Here is a 21,366-nt window from a genome sequence, read left to right on the forward strand (position 1 = left end):
CATAGCCGGGCCTGCTCCTTCTGCTATATATCTATGCCCCCAAGATAAGTGCACCCCTCTCCTGAAACACTCTGTGCTGCTGGGGGCCCACCCCCTCTACAAGACCAGTATATGACGCTCCTGATGGGCCGCAGCCCTTCTGCATCGGCAGACTTGTCATCTGAAATCCTCTGTGCTGCTGGGCACAGTGCTCCCTCCGACAATCATGAAAGTCACAACACATGCAGATATTTTAATAGTTTTTTATTTGGTTGTTACAGAATAAAAAAATCCCATTATAAAAAACAAATATGGGGTGAAGTATATGCAGAAAAGGCAGCGGCCGGCCCCCGGAGCGGATCCTGGGCAGCGGAATGCGAGGACGGCACGGGGAGCGGCATCTGGGGGGCTGAATGATGGGGGCCGAGGAATGACATCAGACTGAAGCATCTCCCTGGCTGTACAGTAACACGGACCAGCACGGCGCCCCCCAGATCAGAGCTGCCCTCCCCCCGGCCGGGGCCCTGCCAGACGCAGGTATATGATTGTACAATGCAGGAAGCGGAGCAAAGCGTGCCGACCAAAGTGCGGAGCGCGCCGACCAAAGCGCGGAGCGGAGCCGGCAGAGGTCGCGTCTACAATAACACACTACATATCAATAACACACGACGTAAAATGCAGCGAGGACGCAGGTCCCGCAAATCATAGCACCTTAAAGGGGCGGTCCAACGGCGGGGGCCAGACCTTAGGAGGAAGCGGTGAGCCGGGCACGGGAAGGGTCATTCTAAAACATCAAGGTCTTTGGCAAAATGTTTGCAATTAGAATGGTCAGAAAATATCTGAAACGCAATGTATCCAGAATCCACAGCCCCAAAGGGGGCGCTGCGCTGCGTCCTGGGTAAGAACGCCAACCAGTCCATGACCACGTACCACCCGGACCCCCTGGGCCATGCCGCCCCTCACGCCTTCCCATACACCCCACTCCTATGTTCTCGAGGATACAGTATTACTATAGGAAGAGGCAATAGAGCACTCAGCAGCCGCCATACTGCCGGAGGCACGATGGGCCGCGGGAGCTGAGCGCCTTATTGATCGCTATCGGGGAATGTCGTATGGAAGCTGCTAGGTATCTGGAGAGTTCTGCAGTGAGGGGTCCGACCACAAGCCCCCCCCACGCTTTTGTTTGCGCCCTACATAAGGTTGATTTATTTATTTCTCATTGATAAATGCTAAAGTGATTCTCCTGCCCGTCCCTACAGATTAGGAATGGAAGCGGCGCGGCCGAGGGCGGAGGGAGTCTGGGCACCACCTCAGATGTCCTTACTGCTCACTTTACTGGACTTCTCAGCCGTCTCCTGTGCGAGAAAAAAGACCAGTCAGTAAATGGTATATAATGGGAGGAAAGGTCAGAACATTATGTACTAAGACTGCGAGGGACAGAGACTGGACAGGGACCGAGTACAAGGACTGCGAGGGTCAAAGACTGGGCAGGGACCGGAGTACAAGGACTGCGAGGGACAGAGACTGAGTACAAGGACTGCGAGGGTCAGAGACAGGGCAGGGACCGAGTACAAGGACAGCGAGGGACAGAGACAGGGCAGGGACCGAGTACAAGGACTGCGAGGGACAGAGACTGGACAGGGACCGAGTACAAGGACTGCGAGGGACAGAGACTGAGTACAAGGACTGCGAGGGTCAGAGACAGGGCAGGGACCGAGTACAAGGACTGCGAGGGACAGAGACTGGACAGGGACCGAGTACAAGGACTGCGAGGGTCAGAGACTGGACAGGGACCGAGTACAAGGACTGCGAGGGACAGAGACTGGACAGGGACCGAATACAAGGACTGCGAGGTTCAGAGACTGGACAGGGACCGAGTACAAGGACTGCGAGGGACAGAGACTGAGTGCAAGGACTGCGAGGGTCAGAGACAGGGCAGGGACCGAGTACAAGGACTGCGAGGGACAGAGACAGGGCAGGGACCGAGTACAAGGACTGCGAGGGTCAGAGACTGGACAGGGTCTGAGTACAAGGACTGAGAGGGTCAGAGACTGGACAGGGACCGAGTACAAGGACTGCGAGGGTCAGAGACTGGACAGGGACCGAGTACAAGGACTGCTAGGGACAAAGACTGGACAGGGACCGAGTACAAGGACTGCGAGGGACAAAGACTGGACAGGGACAGAGTACAAGGACTGCGAGGGTCAGAGACTGGGCAGGGACAGAGTACAAGGACTGCGAGGGTCAAAGACTGGACAGGGACTGAGTACAATGACTCGGAGGGTCAGAGTCTGGGCAGGGTCTGAGTACAAGGACTGCGAGGGTCAGAGACTGGACAGGGACCGAGTACAAGGACTGCGAGGGTCAGAGACTGGGCAGGGACTGAGTACAAGGACTGCGAGGGTCAGAGACTGAGCAGGGTCTGAGTACAAGGACTGCGAGGGTCAGAGACTGGACAGGAACTGAGTACAATGACTCGGAGGGTCAGAGACTGGGCAGGGTCTGAGTACAAGGACTGCGAGGGTCAGAGACTGGGCAGGGACCGAGTACAAGGACTGCTAGGGACAAAGACTGGACAGGGACCGAGTACAAGGACTGCGAGGGACAAAGACTGGACAGGGACAGAGTACAAGGACTGCGAGGGTCAGAGACTGGGCAGGGACAGAGTACAAGGACTGCGAGGGTCAGAGACTGGGCAGGGACCGAGTACAAGGACTGCGAGGGTCAAAGACTGGACAGGGACTGAGTACAATGACTCGGAGGGTCAGAGTCTGGGCAGGGTCTGAGTACAAGGACTGCGAGGGTCAGAGACTGGACAGGGACCGAGTACAAGGACTGCGACGGACAAAGACTGAGTACAATGACTCGGAGGGTCAGAGACTGGGCAGGGTCTGAGTACAAGGACTGCGAGGGTCAGAGACTGGACAGGGACCGAGTACAAGGACTGCGACGGACAAAGACTGAGTACAATGACTCGGAGGGTCAGAGACTGGGCAGGGTCTGAGTACAAGGACTGCGAGGGTCAGAGACTGGGCAGGGACCGAGTACAAGGACTGCGAGGGTCAGAGACTGGGCAGAGACCGAGTACAAGGACTGCGAGGGTCAGAGACTGGACAGGGACCGAGTACAAGGACTGCGAGGGTCAGAGACTGGGCAGGGACCGAGTACAAGGACTGCGAGGGTCAGAGACAGGGCAGGGACCGAGTACAAGGACTGCGAGGGACAGAGACTGGACAGGGACCGAGTACAAGGACTGCGAGGGTCAGAGACTGGACAGGGACCGAGTACAAGTACTGCGAGGGACAGAGACTGAGTACAAGGACTGCGAGGGTCAGAGACAGGGCAGGGACCGAGTACAAGGACTGCGAGGGACAGAGACTGGACAGGGACCGAGTACAAGGACTGCGAGGGTCAGAGACTGGACAGGGACCGAGTACAAGGACTGCGAGGGACAGAGACTGGACAGGGACCGAATACAAGGACTGCGAGGGTCAGAGACTGGACAGGGACCGAGTACAAGGACTGCGAGGGACAGAGACTGAGTGCAAGGACTGCGAGGGTCAGAGACAGGGCAGGGACCGAGTACAAGGACTGCGAGGGACAGAGACAGGGCAGGGACCGAGTACAAGGACTGCGAGGGTCAGAGACTGGACAGGGTCTGAGTACAAGGACTGAGAGGGTCAGAGACTGGACAGGGACCGAGTACAAGGACTGCGAGGGTCAGAGACTGGACAGGGACCGAGTACAAGGACTGCGAGGGACAAAGACTGGACAGGGACCGAGTACAAGGACTGTGAGGGACAAAGACTGGACAGGGACCGAGTACAAGGACTGCGAGGGTCAGAGACTGGGCAGGGACAGAGTACAAGGACTGCGAGGGTCAAAGACTGGACAGGGACTGAGTACAATGACTCGGAGGGTCAGAGTCTGGGCAGGGTCTGAGTACAAGGACTGCGAGGGTCAGAGACTGGACAGGGACCGAGTACAAGGACTGCGAGGGTCAGAGACTGGGCAGGGACCGAGTACAAGGACTGCGAGGGTCAGAGACTGGGCAGGGTCTGAGTACAAGGACTGCGAGGGTCAGAGACTGGACAGGGACTGAGTACAATGACTCGGAGGGTCAGAGACTGGGCAGGGTCTGAGTACAAGGACTGCGAGGGTCAGAGACTGGGCAGGGACCGAGTACAAGGACTGCGAGGGTCAGAGACTGGGCAGGGACAGAGTACAAGGACTGCGAGGGTCAGAGACTGGGCAGGGACAGAGTACAAGGACTGCGAGGGACAGAGACTGGACAGGGTCTGAGTACAAGGACTGCGAAGGTCAGAGACTGGGCAGGGACCGAGTACAAGGACTGCGAGGGTCAGAGACTGGGCAGGGACCGAGTACAAGGACTGCGAGGGTCAAAGACTGGACAGGGACTGAGTACAATGACTCGGAGGGTCAGAGTCTGGGCAGGGTCTGAGTACAAGGACTGCGAGGGTCAGAGACTGGACAGGGACCGAGTACAAGGACTGCGACGGACAAAGACTGAGTACAATGACTCGGAGGGTCAGAGACTGGGCAGGGTCTGAGTACAAGGACTGCGAGGGTCAGAGACTGGACAGGGACCGAGTACAAGGACTGCGACGGACAAAGACTGAGTACAATGACTCGGAGGGTCAGAGACTGGGCAGGGTCTGAGTACAAGGACTGCGAGGGTCAGAGACTGGGCAGGGACCGAGTACAAGGACTGCGAGGGTCAGAGACTGGGCAGGGACCGAGTACAAGGACTGCGAGGGTCAAAGACTGGACAGGGACTGAGTACAATGACTCGGAGGGTCAGAGTCTGGGCAGGGTCTGAGTACAAGGACTGCGAGGGTCAGAGACTGGACAGGGACCGAGTACAAGGACTGCGACGGACAAAGACTGAGTACAATGACTCGGAGGGTCAGAGACTGGGCAGGGTCTGAGTACAAGGACTGCGAGGGTCAGAGACTGGACAGGGACCGAGTACAAGGACTGCGACGGACAAAGACTGAGTACAATGACTCGGAGGGTCAGAGACTGGGCAGGGTCTGAGTACAAGGACTGCGAGGGTCAGAGACTGGGCAGGGACCGAGTACAAGGACTGCGAGGGTCAGAGACTGGGCAGGGACCGAGTACAAGGACTGCGAGGGTCAGAGACTGGGCAGGGACCGAGTACAAGGACTGCGAGGGTCAGAGACTGGACAGGGACCGAGTACAAGGACTGCGAGGGTCAGAGACTGGGCAGGGACCGAGTACAAGGACTGCGAGGGTCAGAGACTGGGCAGGGACAGAGTACAAGGACTGCGAGGGTCAGAGACTGGGCAGGGACAGAGTACAAGGACTGCGAGGGTCAGAGACTGGGCAGGGACCGAGTACAAGGACTGCGAGGGTCAGAGACTGGGCAGGGACAGAGTACAAGGACTGCGAGGGTCAGAGACTGGGCAGGGACCGAGTACAAGGACTGCGAGGGTCAGAGACTGGGCAGGGACAGAGTACAAGGACTGCGAGGGTCAGAGACTGGACAGGGACCGAGTACAAGGACTGCGAGGGTCAGAGACTGGGCAAGGACAGAGTACAAGGACTGCGAGGGTCAGAGACTGGACAGGGACCGAGTACAAGGACTGCAAGGGTCAGAGACTGGGCAGGGACAGAGTACAAGGACTGCGAGGGTCAGAGACTGGACAGGGACCGAGTACAAGGACTGCGAGGGTCAGAGACTGGGCAAGGACAGAGTACAAGGACTGCGAGGGTCAGAGACTGGACAGGGACCGAGTACAAGGACTGCGACGGACAAAGACTGGACAGGGACTGAGTACAAGGACTGCGAGGGTCAGAGACTGGACAGGGACCGAGTACAAGGACTGCGAGGGTCAGAGACTGGACAGGGACCGAGTACAAGGACTGCGAGGGTCAGAGACTGGGCAAGGACAGAGTACAAGGACTGCGAGGGTCAGAGACTGGACAGGGACCGAGTACAAGGACTGTGACGGACAAAGACTGGACAGGGACTGAGTACAATGACTCGGAGGGTCAGAGACCGAGTACAAGGATTCGGTGATCAGAGGTTCCCATCACCTTCGTGTGTTTTGGTCTTTTGACACTTTTCACTTATAATTCTACACATCCGTCTCACTCCATGACACAGCGCTGAGTCGGGAACGTTCATCATCTTCTTATTGTTACACTAATCATGGCCTAATGGCCGACCTTCGAGATGAGCGAATATGAGACACTGGGCCTCATCCCCAGAAAACTCCATAGCAACCAATCACAGCGCAGCTTTCATTTCTCCTGAGCAGATTAAAACATAATTGCCAAGCTCTGATTGGTTGTTATTGGATATCAAGCACAGTCCTAGGGGTTAACCAATCAGAGCTCAGCTTTCACTTCTCCAGAGCCGCCTGTGGGGCCTTTGTGATGAACGAGGCGCCTGGAAAAAGGGTCCAATAAACACGACACTGATGGAGAGAGGGGCGGTATAGGGGGCCGGTGTGTGCATGAGCTGCAGGGCAGGGAGGATGTGTGTCTCGGTCACTCGCAGATCAGTGAGGCATTACTGTGCAGCCGCCTGCGTACCTGGTGCTTCCTCAGCTCATCCACGTATCGGCTCATGTCTCCCTCGATTTGTCCATCTTTACCTGGATAAAGACAGTAATTGTGAGCAGAGCCGAGGATCAGACCTGCAGAGCGCAGCCGCGCGGAGCCACGACACAAACAGCAGCACCTCAACCGCCACATAGTGCACAGCACCGCGCTCATCACCCACGTCCACCACAACGGAGGAGATTTAGGGAGATGTACTGTGACGTCACTGCGCCCCACGCCGCTTACCTTCACATGACATGGCGGTGCACACCCAGTTCCCACAGGCACAGACGCAGCGGTTGCACTGGACTTGTGTCTCTGCTCCGTCCTCGTAAGTCTCATCCTCCAGGGCACACTCTGCGGAGCAGATATAGTGTGAATGTGCCGCGGTCATAGGGAGAATATACCGCAATCACGGCGTGAATATACCGCAATCATAGTGAGAATACACCCCAGTGATAGGGAGGCTGTACTGCAATAAAGGTTTGAAGATACCGCAGTCGCAGGGAGGATACACCGCTGTAGCAGCAGGGAGGATACACCGCTGTAGCAGCAGGGAGGATACACCGCTGTAGCAGCAGGGAGGATACACCGCTGTAGCAGCAGGGAGGATACACCGCTGTAGCAGCAGGGAGGATACACCGCTGTAGTAGCAGGGAGGATACACCGCTGTAGTAGCAGGGAGGATACACCGCAGTAGTAGCAGGGAGGATACACCGCAGTAGGAGCAGGGAGGATACACCGCAGTAGGAGCAGGGAGGATACACCGCTGTAGTAGCAGGGAGGATACACCGCTGTAGTAGCAGGGAGGATACACCGCTGTAGTAGCAGGGAGGATACACCGCAGTAGGAGCAGGGAGGATACACCGCAGTAGGAGCAGGGAGGATACACCGCAGTAGGAGCAGGGAGGATACACCGCTGTAGTAGCAGGGAGGATACACCGCAGTAGGAGCAGGGAGGATACACCGCTGTAGTAGCAGGGAGGATACACCACTGTAGTAGCAGGGAGGATACACCGCTGTAGTAGCAGGGAGGATACACCGCTGTAGCAGCAGGGAGGATACACCGCTGTAGCAGCAGGGAGGATACACCGCAGTAGTAGCAGGGAGGATACACCGCTGTAGCAGCAGGGAGGATACACCGCAGTAGCAGCAGGGAGGGTACACCGCAGTAGGAGCAGGGAGGATACACCGCAGTAGGAGCAGGGAGGATACACCGCTGTAGTAGCAGGGAGGATACAGCGCAGTAGGAGCAGGGAGGATACACCGCTGTAGCAGCAGGGAGGATACACCGCTGTAGCAGCAGGGAGGATACACCGCTGTAGTAGCAGGGAGGATACACCGCTGTAGCAGCAGGGAGGATACACCGCTGTAGCAGCAGGGAGGATACACCGCAGTAGCAGCAGGGAGGATACACCGCAGTAGGAGCAGGGAGGATACACCGCTGTAGCAGCAGGGAGGAGACACCGCAGTAGCAGCAGGGAGGATACACCGCAGTAGGAGCAGGGAGGATACACCGCTGTAGCAGCAGGGAGGATACACCGCAGTAGGAGCAGGGAGGATACACCGCAGTAGCAGCAGGGAGGATACACCGCTGTAGCAGCAGGGAGGATACACCGCTGTAGCAGCAGGGAGGATACACCGCAGTAGCAGCAGGGAGGATACACCGCTGTAGCAGCAGGGAGGATACACCGCTGTAGCAGCAGGGAGGATACACCGCTGTAGCAGCAGGGAGGATACACCGCTGTAGTAGCAGGGAGGATACACCGCAGTAGGAGCAGGGAGGATACACCGCTGTAGCAGCAGGGAGGATACACCGCAGTAGCAGCAGGGAGGATACACCGCAGTAGGAGCAGGGAGGATACACCGCTGTAGCAGCAGGGAGGATACATCGCAGTAGGAGCAGGGAGGATACACCGCTGTAGTAGCAGGGAGGATACACCGCTGTAGCAGCAGGGAGGATACACCGCTGTAGCAGCAGGGAGGATACACCGCAGTAGCAGCAGGGAGGATACACCGCTGTAGTAGCAGGGAGGATACACCGCTGTAGCAGCAGGGAGGATACACCGCAGTAGTAGCAGGGAGGATACACCGCTGTAGCAGCAGGGAGGATACACCGCTGTAGCAGCAGGGAGGATACACCGCTGTAGCAGCAGGGAGGATACACCGCAGTAGCAGCAGGGAGGATACACCGCAGTAGTAGCAGGGAGGATACACCGCTGTAGCAGCAGGGAGGATACACCGCTGTAGCAGCAGGGAGGATACACCGCTGTAGCAGCAGGGAGGATACACCGCTGTAGCAGCAGGGAGGATACACCGCTGTAGCAGCAGGGAGGATACACCGCTGTAGCAGCAGGGAGGATACACCGCTGTAGCAGCAGGGAGGATACACCGCTGTAGCAGCAGGGAGGATACACCGCTGTAGCAGCAGGGAGGATACACCGCTGTAGCAGCAGGGAGGATACACCGCTGTAGCAGCAGGGAGGATACACCGCAGTAGCAGCAGGGAGGATACACCGCTGTAGTAGCAGGGAGGATACACCGCTGTAGCAGCAGGGAGGATACACCGCAGTAGTAGCAGGGAGGATACACCGCTGTAGCAGCAGGGAGGATACACCGCAGTAGCAGCAGGGAGGATACACCGCAGTAGTAGCAGGGAGGATACACCGCTGTAGCAGCAGGGAGGATACACCGCTGTAGCAGCAGGGAGGATACACCGCTGTAGCAGCAGGGAGGATACACCGCTGTAGCAGCAGGGAGGATACACCGCTGTAGCAGCAGGGAGGATACACCGCAGTAGCAGCAGGGAGGATACACCGCTGTAGCAGCAGGGAGGATACACCGCTGTAGCAGCAGGGAGGATACACCGCAGTAGTAGCAGGAAGGATACACCGCTGTAGCAGCAGGGAGGATACACCGCTGTAGCAGCAGGGAGGATACACCGCAGTAGTAGCAGGGAGGATACACCGCAGTAGTAGCAGGGAGGATACACCGCTGTAGCAGCAGGGAGGATACACCGCTGTAGCAGCAGGGAGGATACACCGCAGTAGCAGCAGGGAGGATACACCGCTGTAGCAGCAGGGAGGATACACCGCTGTAGCAGCAGGGAGGATACACCGCAGTAGTAGCAGGGAGGATACACCGCTGTAGTAGCAGGGAGGATACACCGCAGTAGCAGCAGGGAGGATACACCGCTGTAGTAGCAGGGAGGATACACCGCTGTAGTAGCAGGGAGGATACACCGCTGTAGCAGCAGGGAGGATACACCGCTGTAGTAGCAGGGAGGATACACCGCTGTAGCAGCAGGGAGGATACACCGCTGTAGTAGCAGGGAGGATACACCGCTGTAGTAGCAGGGAGGATACACCGCTGTAGCAGCAGGGAGGATACACCGCAGTAGCAGCAGGGAGGATACACCGCTGTAGCAGCAGGGAGGATACACCGCTGTAGTAGCAGGGAGGATACACCGCTGTAGTAGCAGGGAGGATACACCGCTGTAGCAGCAGGGAGGATACACCGCTGTAGTAGCAGGGAGGATACACCGCTGTAGCAGCAGGGAGGATACACCGCTGTAGTAGCAGGGAGGATACACCGCTGTAGTAGCAGGGAGGATACACCGCAGTAGCAGCAGGGAGGATACACCTCTGTAGTAGCAGGGAGGATACACCGCTGTAGCAGCAGGGAGGATACACCGCTGTAGTAGCAGGGAGGATACACCGCTGTAGTAGCAGGGAGGATACACCGCTGTAGCAGCAGGGAGGATACACCGCTGTAGTAGCAGGGAGGATACACCGCTGTAGCAGCAGGGAGGATACACCGCTGTAGTAGCAGGGAGGATACACCGCTGTAGTAGCAGGGAGGATACACCGCTGTAGTAGCAGGGAGGATACACCGCTGTAGTAGCAGGGAGGATACACCGCAGTAGTAGCAGGGAGGATACACCGCAGTAGTAGCAGGGAGGACATTTGGTGTTCCACTTACTTTTGTCTGGAGGGTTGAATGTGGGGTTCAGACACTTCAGGAACTCGTTAAAGCTTAGTTTCCAGTCGGCGTTCTCGTCAGACAGCTCGATCAGCGCCTCCACACACAGACCCCTGAGCACAGAAGACCCCAGAGGCCATTACATACTGGATGACATTACAGTGACATGTTGCAGCGGCGCGGAGGGGGGTCCTACGGCACAGCGGTGACATAAAACACATGGAGCTCTTACTTGAGGATCTTGTTGGTCTCCTGGTCCACGTAGGTGGTGATGTTAATGGCTGTCTGGTTCTGCTCCAGGAAGTTCAGGAACTCGGAGGCGTCCAGGCGGGAGTCGCCATCATCGTAGCTCTGACAGCAGAAAACATTCAGGATAGAAATGTACCAGACAGACGTCACATTTACAAATGGAGAATTCCTGTAATCCGTAAATTCCAGGAATAATAGGATGCCAGACACTGAGATCCTAGATATACAAGTCGCCCAACCTCCCCAGGAGGATGGATCCGCCAGGATTTATAAGAACTGAGGAGGGCGAGTTCTCAGGACGATTACTAAGTTTTCACGAGATTTTGGTTGTCATGGTGATGGAATTTTTTCTGTCTCAAAATGGTTACAAAAAAAAAACTTTCCTGATCAGTATTTAACCCATTCACTGCAAAAAATAATTTACCAGTCCTTATTCAGTGTCATGGCGACCTTGTGTGAGGCGATGGGATCTACAGAGATGGTCAATAGGTCCAACTGTGCCTCGCGCCTCCTGCCCGACACGGATTCATCTCAATGGACGACTGGAAGATTAAACTAGATGTAGCCGTGCTGAAGGACAGGTGTTGTACTGCTGGAGACTAGATAGGCAGGATTACACCACTGACAACAGCAGAGTGAGGAGTCACATACACAGGCATTATAATGACTCAATGACAGGTCTAGGGTACTACTGAAGACTAGATAAGCAGGATTACATCACAACCATAGAAAAGAGTTCAAGAAAGTGGAACCAATATATAAATGATCCTATTATCCCTTGGTAAAGACAATGACAGGGAAATCTATTGTTCTGCTGGAGACTACATGGTTGACACACTGCTATATTGTTACCAAAAGAAGGATAGGTCTATTGTACCGCTAGAGTCAAGATAGGCAGGAATATAACCTTTGTAGGGAAAATGGTCTATACAATGTTAGAATCCTACCATAAATGTGAGACCGAGAGATCTATTTATTACACAGTGACATGTAAAGTTTAGGCACCCCTGGTCAAAATTACTGTTATTGTGAACAGCAAGTTGCAGATAAATTGATCTCTAAGAGGCCCAAAGCGACAGATGACAGACTTCCTTTGTATTTTAGGCAAAAAAAAAAAAATTGTCATCTTTTACATTATAAAAAAATGACAAAAAGGAAAATGGGCCGAATCTAAAGTTTGGGCACCCCTGGAGATTTGTGTACTCTGATAACTTTCAGACCTTAATCAGCCTGGTAGGGTTATGGATTGGTCACCATCATCGTTAGGAAAGGCCATGTGATGCAAATTTGCCTCCTCTAATTTTGTGGCAAAAATCAGCAGCCATGGGTTCTTCTAACCAGTTACCTAGCACTCTGAAAATAATAGAGGCTCACAAAGCATGAAAAGGCTATAAGAAGATGGCAAAGTGTTTTCATGTTGCACTTTCCTCAGTTGAAAACCCTTACCAGGAACAGTGGAGGCTAACATAAGAACTGGAAGACCATGCAAAATTTCAGTGAGAGCTGCTTGTAGGATTGCAAGAGAGGCAAATCTGAACCCCTGCTTGACTGCAAAAGACGTTCAGAAATATTTAGAAGACTCTGGAGCTGTGGTACATTGTTCTACTGTTCACAGACGCCTGCGCAAATGTGGCCTTCAATGAAGAGTCATCAGAAGAAAACCTCTCCTACATACTCACCATAAAATGCAGAGTCCGAAGTATGCAAAAGAACATCTATACAAGCCTGAGGCATTTTGGAAACAAGTCCTGTGGACTGATGAGGTTAAAATAGAAGTCTTTGGCCACAATGATCAGAGGTATATAGAGAAAAAAGGGCACAGAAATTGAGTAGAACAAGTCGCCAACCATTAAGCATGGGGGGAGATCAATCATGCTTTGGGGTTGTGTTGCAGCCAATGGCACGGGGAACAATTCACAGATAGAGGGAAGAATGGATTCAATGAAATTTCAACAAATTCTTCATACAAACATAACACCATCTGTAAAAAAAGCTGACGGTGAGAAGAGGAGGAGGATGGCTGCTACACATGGAGAATGATCCTAAACATCCGTCACAATCCACAATAGACGACCACAGAAGGCGCAAGATGAAGGTTTTACAATGACCCTCACTGTCCCCTGATCTGAACATCATTGACAAGCTGTGACGAGACCTCAAAATAGCAGAGGAGGGAAGACGCCCCAGGAATCTCGCAGAACTGGAGGAATTCTCCAAGGAAGAATGGAGGAAAATCACGCAAGCAAGAACTGAAAAACTCATGTCTGGCTACAAAATGTGTTTACATGTTGTGATGCTTGCAAAAGGGGGCGCTACTAGGTACTAACCATGCAGGGTGCACAAACTTTTATATGTCACAGCATCACTTGAAAGTGGTAAGAATGATTAAAAGCTATGACACTAACAATATCTGAACATACTTAACATCTTCACTGTAAAGAAAAAAATGTTCCGGCACTCGTCAAAACATCCGTCAGTAAAAGAAAATAAAAAGTTAAAATCCATCAGTCAATGATCAGAAGAACATGTTCTCGAGCAGTGTTACACTTCTGGGTTAAATTCATTGATATTATTATAAGGATCATTCTATTATTATTATTAACAACTAACTGAGAAATCTTTTGTAGTGCCAGAAACTAGATAGGCAGCACTAGATCCCTGACAACAGCATAGGAAATGAGGATAAATGGCTGACTGTAAGATCTATAGTGGTGCTGGAGACTAGATAGGCAGCACCAGATGAATGACAACAGTATAGGAAATAATGAGGGAAAAATGGCTGACTGTAAGATCTATAGTAGTGCTGGATACTAGATAGGCAGCACCAGATGAATGACAACAGTATAGGAAATGATGAGGAAAAATGGCTGACTGTAAGATCTAGAGTAGTGCTGGAGACTAGATAGGCAGCACCAGATGAATGACAACAGTATAGGAAATGAGGATAAATGGCTGACTGTAAGATCTATAGTAGTGCTGGAGACTAGATAGGCAGCACCAGATGAGTGACAATAGCATAGGAAATAATGAAGATAAATGGCTGACTGTAAGATCTATAGTAGTGCTGGAGACTAGATAGGCAGCACCAGATGAGTGACAATAGCATAGGAAATAATGAAGATAAATGGCTGACTGTAAGATCTATAGTAATGCTGGAGACTAGATAGGCAGCACCAGATGAGTGACAATAGCATAGGAAATAATGAAGATAAATGGCTGACTGTAAGATCTATAGTAGTGTTGGAGACTAGATAGGGAGCACCAGATGAGTGACAATAGCATAGGAAATAATGAGGATAAATGGCTGACTAAGATCTATAGTAATGCTGGAGACTAAATAGGCAGCACCAGATGAATGACAATAGCATAGGAAAGAATGAAGATAAATGGCTGACTGTAAGATCTATAGTAGTGCTGGAGACTAGATAGGCAGCACCAGATGAGTGACAATAGCATAGGAAATAATTAGGATAAATGGCTGACTGTAAGATCTATAGTAGTGCTGGAGACTAGATAGGCAGCACCAGATGAGTGACAATAGCATAGGAAATAATGAAGATAAATGGCTGACTGTAAGATCTATAGTAGTGCTGGAGACTAGATAGGCAGCACCAGATGAGTGACAATAGCATAGGAAATAATGAAGATATATGGCTGACTGTAAGATCTATAGTAGTGCTGGAGACTAGATAGGCAGCACTAGATGAATGACAATAGCATAGGAAATAATGAGGAAAAATGGCTGACTGTAAGATCTAGAGTAGTGCTGGAGACTAGATAGGCAGCACCAGATGAATGACAACAGTATAGGAAATGAGGATAAATGGCTGACTGTAAGATCTATAGTAGTGCTGGAGACTAGATAGGCAGCACCAGATGAGTGACAATAGCATAGGAAATAATGAGGAAAAATGGCTGACTGTAATCTATATCGTAGTACTGGAGACGATTTAGCCAACACTAAATTACTGAATAAAGGATAGGAAAATGGAGCCTACAAGCTGAATATAAGATCTTTTCTAGCGCTAGAGATTAGATAGGAAGAAATGGAGACTTGACCACAGCATAGGAAATGGGAAGTATACATGGCAGAATGTAAGATCTATAGTAGTGCCGAAGCCTAGCTAGGCGGCACTGGAATACTTCATACTTTTAGGGTTGGAAGGATAGTGAAGCTGATTGAGATGACTGACAATAGCATAGGGCAAAAGTATTGATAATGATCAGAGTGGCCATCCTGTCTTTCAGTAGTGTAACTACCAGGGTCACATTGTGCGGTAGAGACGCAATCTCCCTCCACAGCCGCCTGGCTACTCCCAGCAGCGGCCCCCCACCGCATGCCATTATCAGCTGGATGCTGATACAGTTCACCGCATTGATGAGCGAGGGGGCGTTAAGCTCTCGCCCATCATCGCCCTCTCAGCATCTGATGTCCCTGACTCACACTGACAGGAGGTCATGATGATCTCACTACTCGGCGCCCGCTGTCTGGACATGTGCAGCTCTTGGAGAAGCGGAGGAACGAGGAGGAGAGACGAGTATTGGATATACTTATTTTTTTAAGGGGACTGTGCTTTATATTATATAGTCTGCCTATGGGGGGTGCATTATACTATATAGAGTCTGCCTATGGGGGGGTGCATTATACTATATAGAGTCTGCCTATGGGGGGGTGCATTATACTATATAGAGTCTGCCTATGGGGGGGTGCAGTATACTATATAGAGTCTATGCAGAGTACAAGTCTGCATAGACTTCAGTCTGCATTGTGATTGCTATAAGTGTGTGCTAGAAGTGTGAAGATTAATTTAAGAATTAAAACCAGAAGGATGAATACAGACTGTGCCCTGCTACCTGCCACCATCGCACTCTAACAAGCATCTCTATTCTTCCGACAGGTATGTCCATCCACCCAGCTCTCCTGCTCTCCTGCTGTCTGTCTATGAAGGACACACAGTGCGTCACCCAGCTTTGCACATAGACTTGCCTCTGCACCTAGCATTCACATGGTATGTCCATCCACCCAGCTCTCCTGCTCTCCTGCTGTCTGTCTATGAAGGACACACAGTGCGTCACCCAGCTTTGCACATAGACTTGCCTCTGCACCTAGCATTCACATGGTATGTCCATCCACCCAGCTCTCCTGCTCTCCTGCTGTCTGTCTATGAAGGACACACAGTGCGTCACCCAGCTTTACACATAGACTTGCCTCTGCACCTAGCATTCACATGGTATGCCTTTCAGCTAACCCCAGCTTACCCCAGTGTTATTTATGACCTTGTTTACTCTGGCTTGATCATATACATCTGGTCCACTCTTAATTGTCTGGCCAAGATGAGCAGAGACCACTCCTCTCTGCTTCACACCTGACTGCACTTAGTTGTACATATATTGCAGAGTACAAGTCTGCATAGACTTCAGTCTGCATTGTGATTGCTATAAGTGTGTGCTAGAAGTGTGAAGATTAATTTAAGAATTAAAACCAGAATTGAACCAGAAGGGAACTGAAGGTAACTGGACACAGTCACTGTAAACAATGTTTCTGTTTGTTTTCACTTTCACCCCAATAATCCTTCACTTTCTGCTAATTCCCCTAATCCCTACTCCTAGTAAGGAACTCTTCATCTCTTCTTCAATCCTCCCCATCCACCTCACCTCCGCCTCAAAACTGTTCCTTAACATACAATCCTCTGTCTCCAAACACAGACAGCCCCCTCATGCCCTCTCCTGCTCCCACCTGCTAACACTTTCTCTGCTCCTCACTGCTGGTGATATCTCTCCAAATCCTGGTCCTCCTCACCACATTCCCACAGTCATTTCTACCTCCCATCCACGCTCTATCACAACCTTCCGTAACCTCTCCAACCTTATACCCATTCACCCAGCCCCCGCTTCCCCAGTCCCACTAACAGGAGCTCTGTGGAACGCTCGCTCTGTCTGCAACAAGCTTTCCTACATCCATGATCTTTTTGTTACTACCAAACTCTCCTTTCTCGCCATCACCGAAACCTGGCTCACCCCTTCTGACACAGCCTCTCCTGCTGCACTTTCGTATGGCGGCTTCCACCTTTCTCACACCCCCCGCCCCAGCAGCAAACATGGTGGAGGAGTTGGTTTTCTCCTGTCAGATACCTGCTCCTTCACCCCAATCCCACTGCCACCCTCTGTTACCCTCCCTTCCTTTGAGGTGCACTCTGTGCGCATCTACTCCCCCTCCAACCTCCAACTGGCTGTCATCTACCGCCCCCCAGGGCCAGACACCACCTTCTTTGACCACTTCACCACCTGGTTACTTCATTTCCTTTCCGCGGACATCCCTACTATCATCATGGGCGACTTCAACATCCCCATTGACACTTCCCTCTCAGCTGCCACTAAACTTCTATCTCTCACTTCCTCCTTCGGCCTCACTCAATGGTCTTCTACAGCCACCCACAAAGATGGCCACACACTGGACCTCATCTTCACCCGCCTCTGCTCCCTATCTAACCTCTCTAACTCACCTCTTTCTCTCTCTGACCACAACCTGCTCACATTCTCTTCCCTCTTCACTCCATGTCTACAATCCCCACCCCACAAACTTTCACACCCTCGCAGGAATCTTAAACACCTTGACCTACACTCATTCTCCGAATCCCTCCTCCCTCTTACAGATATAAGTTCCTTACACAATGCGGATGACGCTGCCGCTCTATATAACACCACAATAGCTGTAGCTTTGGAATCCGCTGCCCCACTTACACATACCAAAACTCGCAAAATCAACAGACAGCCCTGGCACACCAGCCTGACCAAAGAGCTGAGGCGAGCTTCCAGGGCTGCTGAGCGCAGATGGAAAAGATCCCACTCCAACGAGCACTTCATCGCATTCAAACAGTCCCTCACTACTTTCAAGACCACACTCGCCACAGCTAAACAAACCTACTTCTCATCTCTCATATCCTCCCTGTCTCACAACCCTAAACAGTTATTCAACACCTTCAATTCTCTCCTCCGCCCCCCAGCACCTCCTCCCTCCCCACTCATCTCAGCTGAAGACTTTGCCTCATTTTTCAAGCAGAAAATTGATAACATCAGGGACAGTTTTGGTCAACAACCCCCAGAGCCCTTCCTCCCGACTTCCCAGCCCTCCACCTTCAAAACCAACTTCTCCACCATTACAGAAGATCGACTCTCCACTCTACTCTCAAGATCACATCTCACCACCTGTGCACTCGACCCGATCCCATCCCACTTCATCCCAAACCTCACCACAGTCTTCATCCCAACCCTAACCCATCTCTTCAACCTATCACTAACAACTGGTGTTTTCCCCTCAAGCTTTAAACATGCCTCCATCACACCTATCCTCAAAAAGCCCTCTCTTGACCCATCCTCTGTATCTAGCTATCGCCCTATATCACTTCTCCCATACGCCTCCAAGCTACTGGAACAACACGTCTACCTTGAACTGTCCTCCCATCTCTCTTCTTGCTCCCTCTTCGACCGCTTACAATCTGGCTTCCGGTCACACCACTCCACTGAAACTGCCCTTACTAAGGTCACCAATGACCTCTTAACTGCCAAGAGCAAGCGACACTACTCTGTCCTCCTCCTCCTGGACCTGTCGGCTGCCTTTGACACAGTGGACCATTCCCTATTATTACAGACCCTCTCATCCCTCGGCATCACAGACTTGGCCCTCTCCTGGATCTCATCATACCTAACAGACCGGACATTCAGCGTCTCCCACTCACACACCACCTCCTCACCTCGCCCCCTATCTGTCGGAGTCCCACAAGGTTCAGTCCTAGGGCCCCTGCTGTTCTTTATTTACACCTTTGGCCTGGGACAGCTCATAGAATCTCATGGCTTTCAGTATCATCTTTATGCTGATGACACACAGATCTACATCTCTGGACCAGATATCACCTCCCTACTAACCAGAATCCCTCAATGTCTGTCCACTATTTCATCCTTCTTCTCCACTAGATATCTGAAACTCAACATGGACAAAACAGAATTCATCATCTTTCCCCCATCTCACGTGACCCCCCCTACGAACCTATCAATTACAGTAAATGACTGCCCACTCTCCCCAGTCCCACAAGCCCGCTGCCTCGGAGTAATCCTTGATGCTGATCTCTCCTTCAAACCACATATCCAAGCCCTTTCCACTTCCTGCCGACTTCAACTCAAAAATATTTCACGCATCCGTTCATTCCTCACCCAAGAATCTGCAAAAACCCTAGTCCATGCCCTCATCATCTCTCGCCTTGACTACTGCAACCTCATGCTCTGCGGCCTCCCCTCAAACACTCTCGCACCCCTCCAATCTATTCTAAACTCTGCTGCCCGACTAATCCACCTGTCCCCCCGCTATTCCCCAGCTTCTCCCCTCTGTCAATCCCTTCACTGGCTCCCAATTGCCCAGAGACTCCATTACAAAACCCTAACCATGACATACAAAGCCATCCACAACTTGTCTCCTCCATACATCTGTGACCTCGTCTCCCGGTACTTTCCTGCACGCAACCTCCGATCCTCACAAGATCTCCTTCTCTACTCCCCTCTTATCTCCTCTTCCCACAATCGCATACAAGATTTCTCTCGCGCATCACCCCTACTCTGGAACTCTCTACCACAACATATCAGACTCTCACCTACCATCGAAACCTTCAAAAAGAGCCTGAAGACCTACCTCTTCCGACAAGCCTATAACCTGCAGTAACCACCGATCGACCAAACCGCTGCACGACCAGCTCTACCCTCGCCTACTGTATTATCACCCATCCCTTGAAGATTGTGAGCCCTCGCGGGCAGGGTCCTCTCTCCTCCTGTACCAGTTATGACTTGTATTGTTTAAGATTATTGTACTTGTTTTTATGTATACCCCTCCTCACATGTAAAGCGCCATGGAATAAATGGCGCTATAACAATAAATAATAATAAATAATAATAATAATAGAGTCTGCCTATGGGGGCTGCATTATACTATATTATTATAGCGTAATTTATTCCATGGTGCTTTGTGTGTGAAAAAGGGGAAATATAGACAGGTACAATAAACATGTGTAACACAAGGGACACACAAGTACAGAAGGAGAGAGGACCCTGCAAGTGAGGGCTCACAGTCTACAGGATACTATAGAGTCTTCCTATGAGGGCTGCACTATACTATGTAGAGTCTGCCCATGAGGGTGCATTATACTATAGAGTCTACCTATGGGTAATGCATTATACTATATAGAGTCTGCCTATGGGGGTGCATTATACTATATAGAGTCTGCCTATGGGTAATGCATTATACTATACAAAGGCCTATGGGGAGTGCTTTATGCTATATTGAGGACTATCTGATGCATTATACTATATGGAGGCTATACTGTGTTCTAGGGCACTTGCACCCAGATTACTATATTCTAGAGGTTTGTTTTACCATCTAGAGGCCACACAGAACCACACAGCAGGGGCAGTAATAGAGGGACATACAGCAGAGGCTCAGCATTGGGGTATCAGCAGGATGAGGGGCTTGTGCAGGTTGGGGATAAATTGTGACAGTGCTGAAAATGAGCTGTGAAATGTGTCTGTGCTGTATTCTCTGCAGCAGAGTCCTGGCTGGAGGAGTCGTCATGTCGGTCTGGGCCAGATGGAGAAGACGGGAAAAGTGATGATTCCATCAGAAAGAACGTCAGCGGTAAGTCACCAACTATACCTGTGCTGTAATCTCTTATATGTTCTGTAGGACTGGTATTATCTACCACTGACTATATGGCGGTGATATCAATATTGGTCTTTATATAGAGTCTAACACATCGGGTATTCTAGTATAAATCGCGTGCGGAATTCAAGCGCATTCCAAGTGATTTGAAGCATCTCTTGGAATGGGATTGACAGGTTGATCACACACAAGCACAGTGTTAGACAACTGTGAGCATCTTTTTACTATTGTTGCGGCGGCCTATGCACATCAACAGTAAAAGATAGAATGTAAAAAAAAATTAAAAAAAATTAAAAAGAAAGTTTTTTTTTTTCCACCTTCTGACGGCCTCCGATCTCCTCTCCACGCTCCCGGCATCTTCCTTTCCCAGTAATGCTTAGCGAGAAGGACCGGAGATGACGTCACTCTCGCGAGAGCGCAACATCATCAACGGTATTTCGCGCAAAGCATTACTGGGACCGGAAGATGCCGGGAGCGTGGAGAGAGGCGGGAAAGAGTCCGGGGGCCGCGTCGGAAGGTGAGTATATCACTATTTTATATTTTAATTCTATTTCTTACAGGTTGATGGTACCCAGGGCCTGGAGGACAGTCTCCTCTCCTCCGGACCCTGGTTACCATCCGCACATTGAGCGCTGCGCCGGTCATCTCCCGGCTGCGTCACCACTGACCTCCGTGCGGCAGGAGATGACCCGCGGCAACCGTCGGGAGATCAGCGGCTAGCACCGCAGTGGCGTGCGTCCTTCGAATTCCGCGCCAATTCGCGGCCGGACTGCGCCTTTCGCTGATTGGTCACAGCCGGCCAGGCGCGACCAATCAGCGACGCGGGATTTCCATTACAGACGATTATATAGTAGATTATTTTCAGT

At 51.6% G+C, this 21,366-nt stretch overlaps 1 protein-coding gene across 1 annotated transcript in view; it reads right to left on the bottom strand.

Annotated features, from left to right (window-relative positions):
- Positions 1-228: 228 nt before the first annotated feature.
- FSTL1 (follistatin like 1) overlaps positions 229-21,366 on the bottom strand; it is a 59,791-nt gene continuing 38,653 nt past the window's right edge. The window contains exons 7-11 of the mRNA XM_073576978.1: positions 10,784-10,902; positions 10,552-10,664; positions 6,817-6,927; positions 6,562-6,623; positions 229-1,334 (exon numbers count right to left, since the gene is read on the bottom strand). Coding sequence (XP_073433079.1) covers positions 1,290-1,334; positions 6,562-6,623; positions 6,817-6,927; positions 10,552-10,664; positions 10,784-10,902 — 450 coding nt within the window. The 3' untranslated portion in view covers positions 229-1,289. The remainder of the gene's footprint in view (positions 1,335-6,561; positions 6,624-6,816; positions 6,928-10,551; positions 10,665-10,783; positions 10,903-21,366) is intronic.

Source organism: Dendrobates tinctorius, unplaced genomic scaffold (genome assembly GCF_039654945.1).
Source record: "Dendrobates tinctorius isolate UK_male_01 unplaced genomic scaffold, ASM3965494v1 ptg000054l, whole genome shotgun sequence".
Taxonomy (NCBI): domain Eukaryota; kingdom Metazoa; phylum Chordata; class Amphibia; order Anura; family Dendrobatidae; genus Dendrobates; species Dendrobates tinctorius.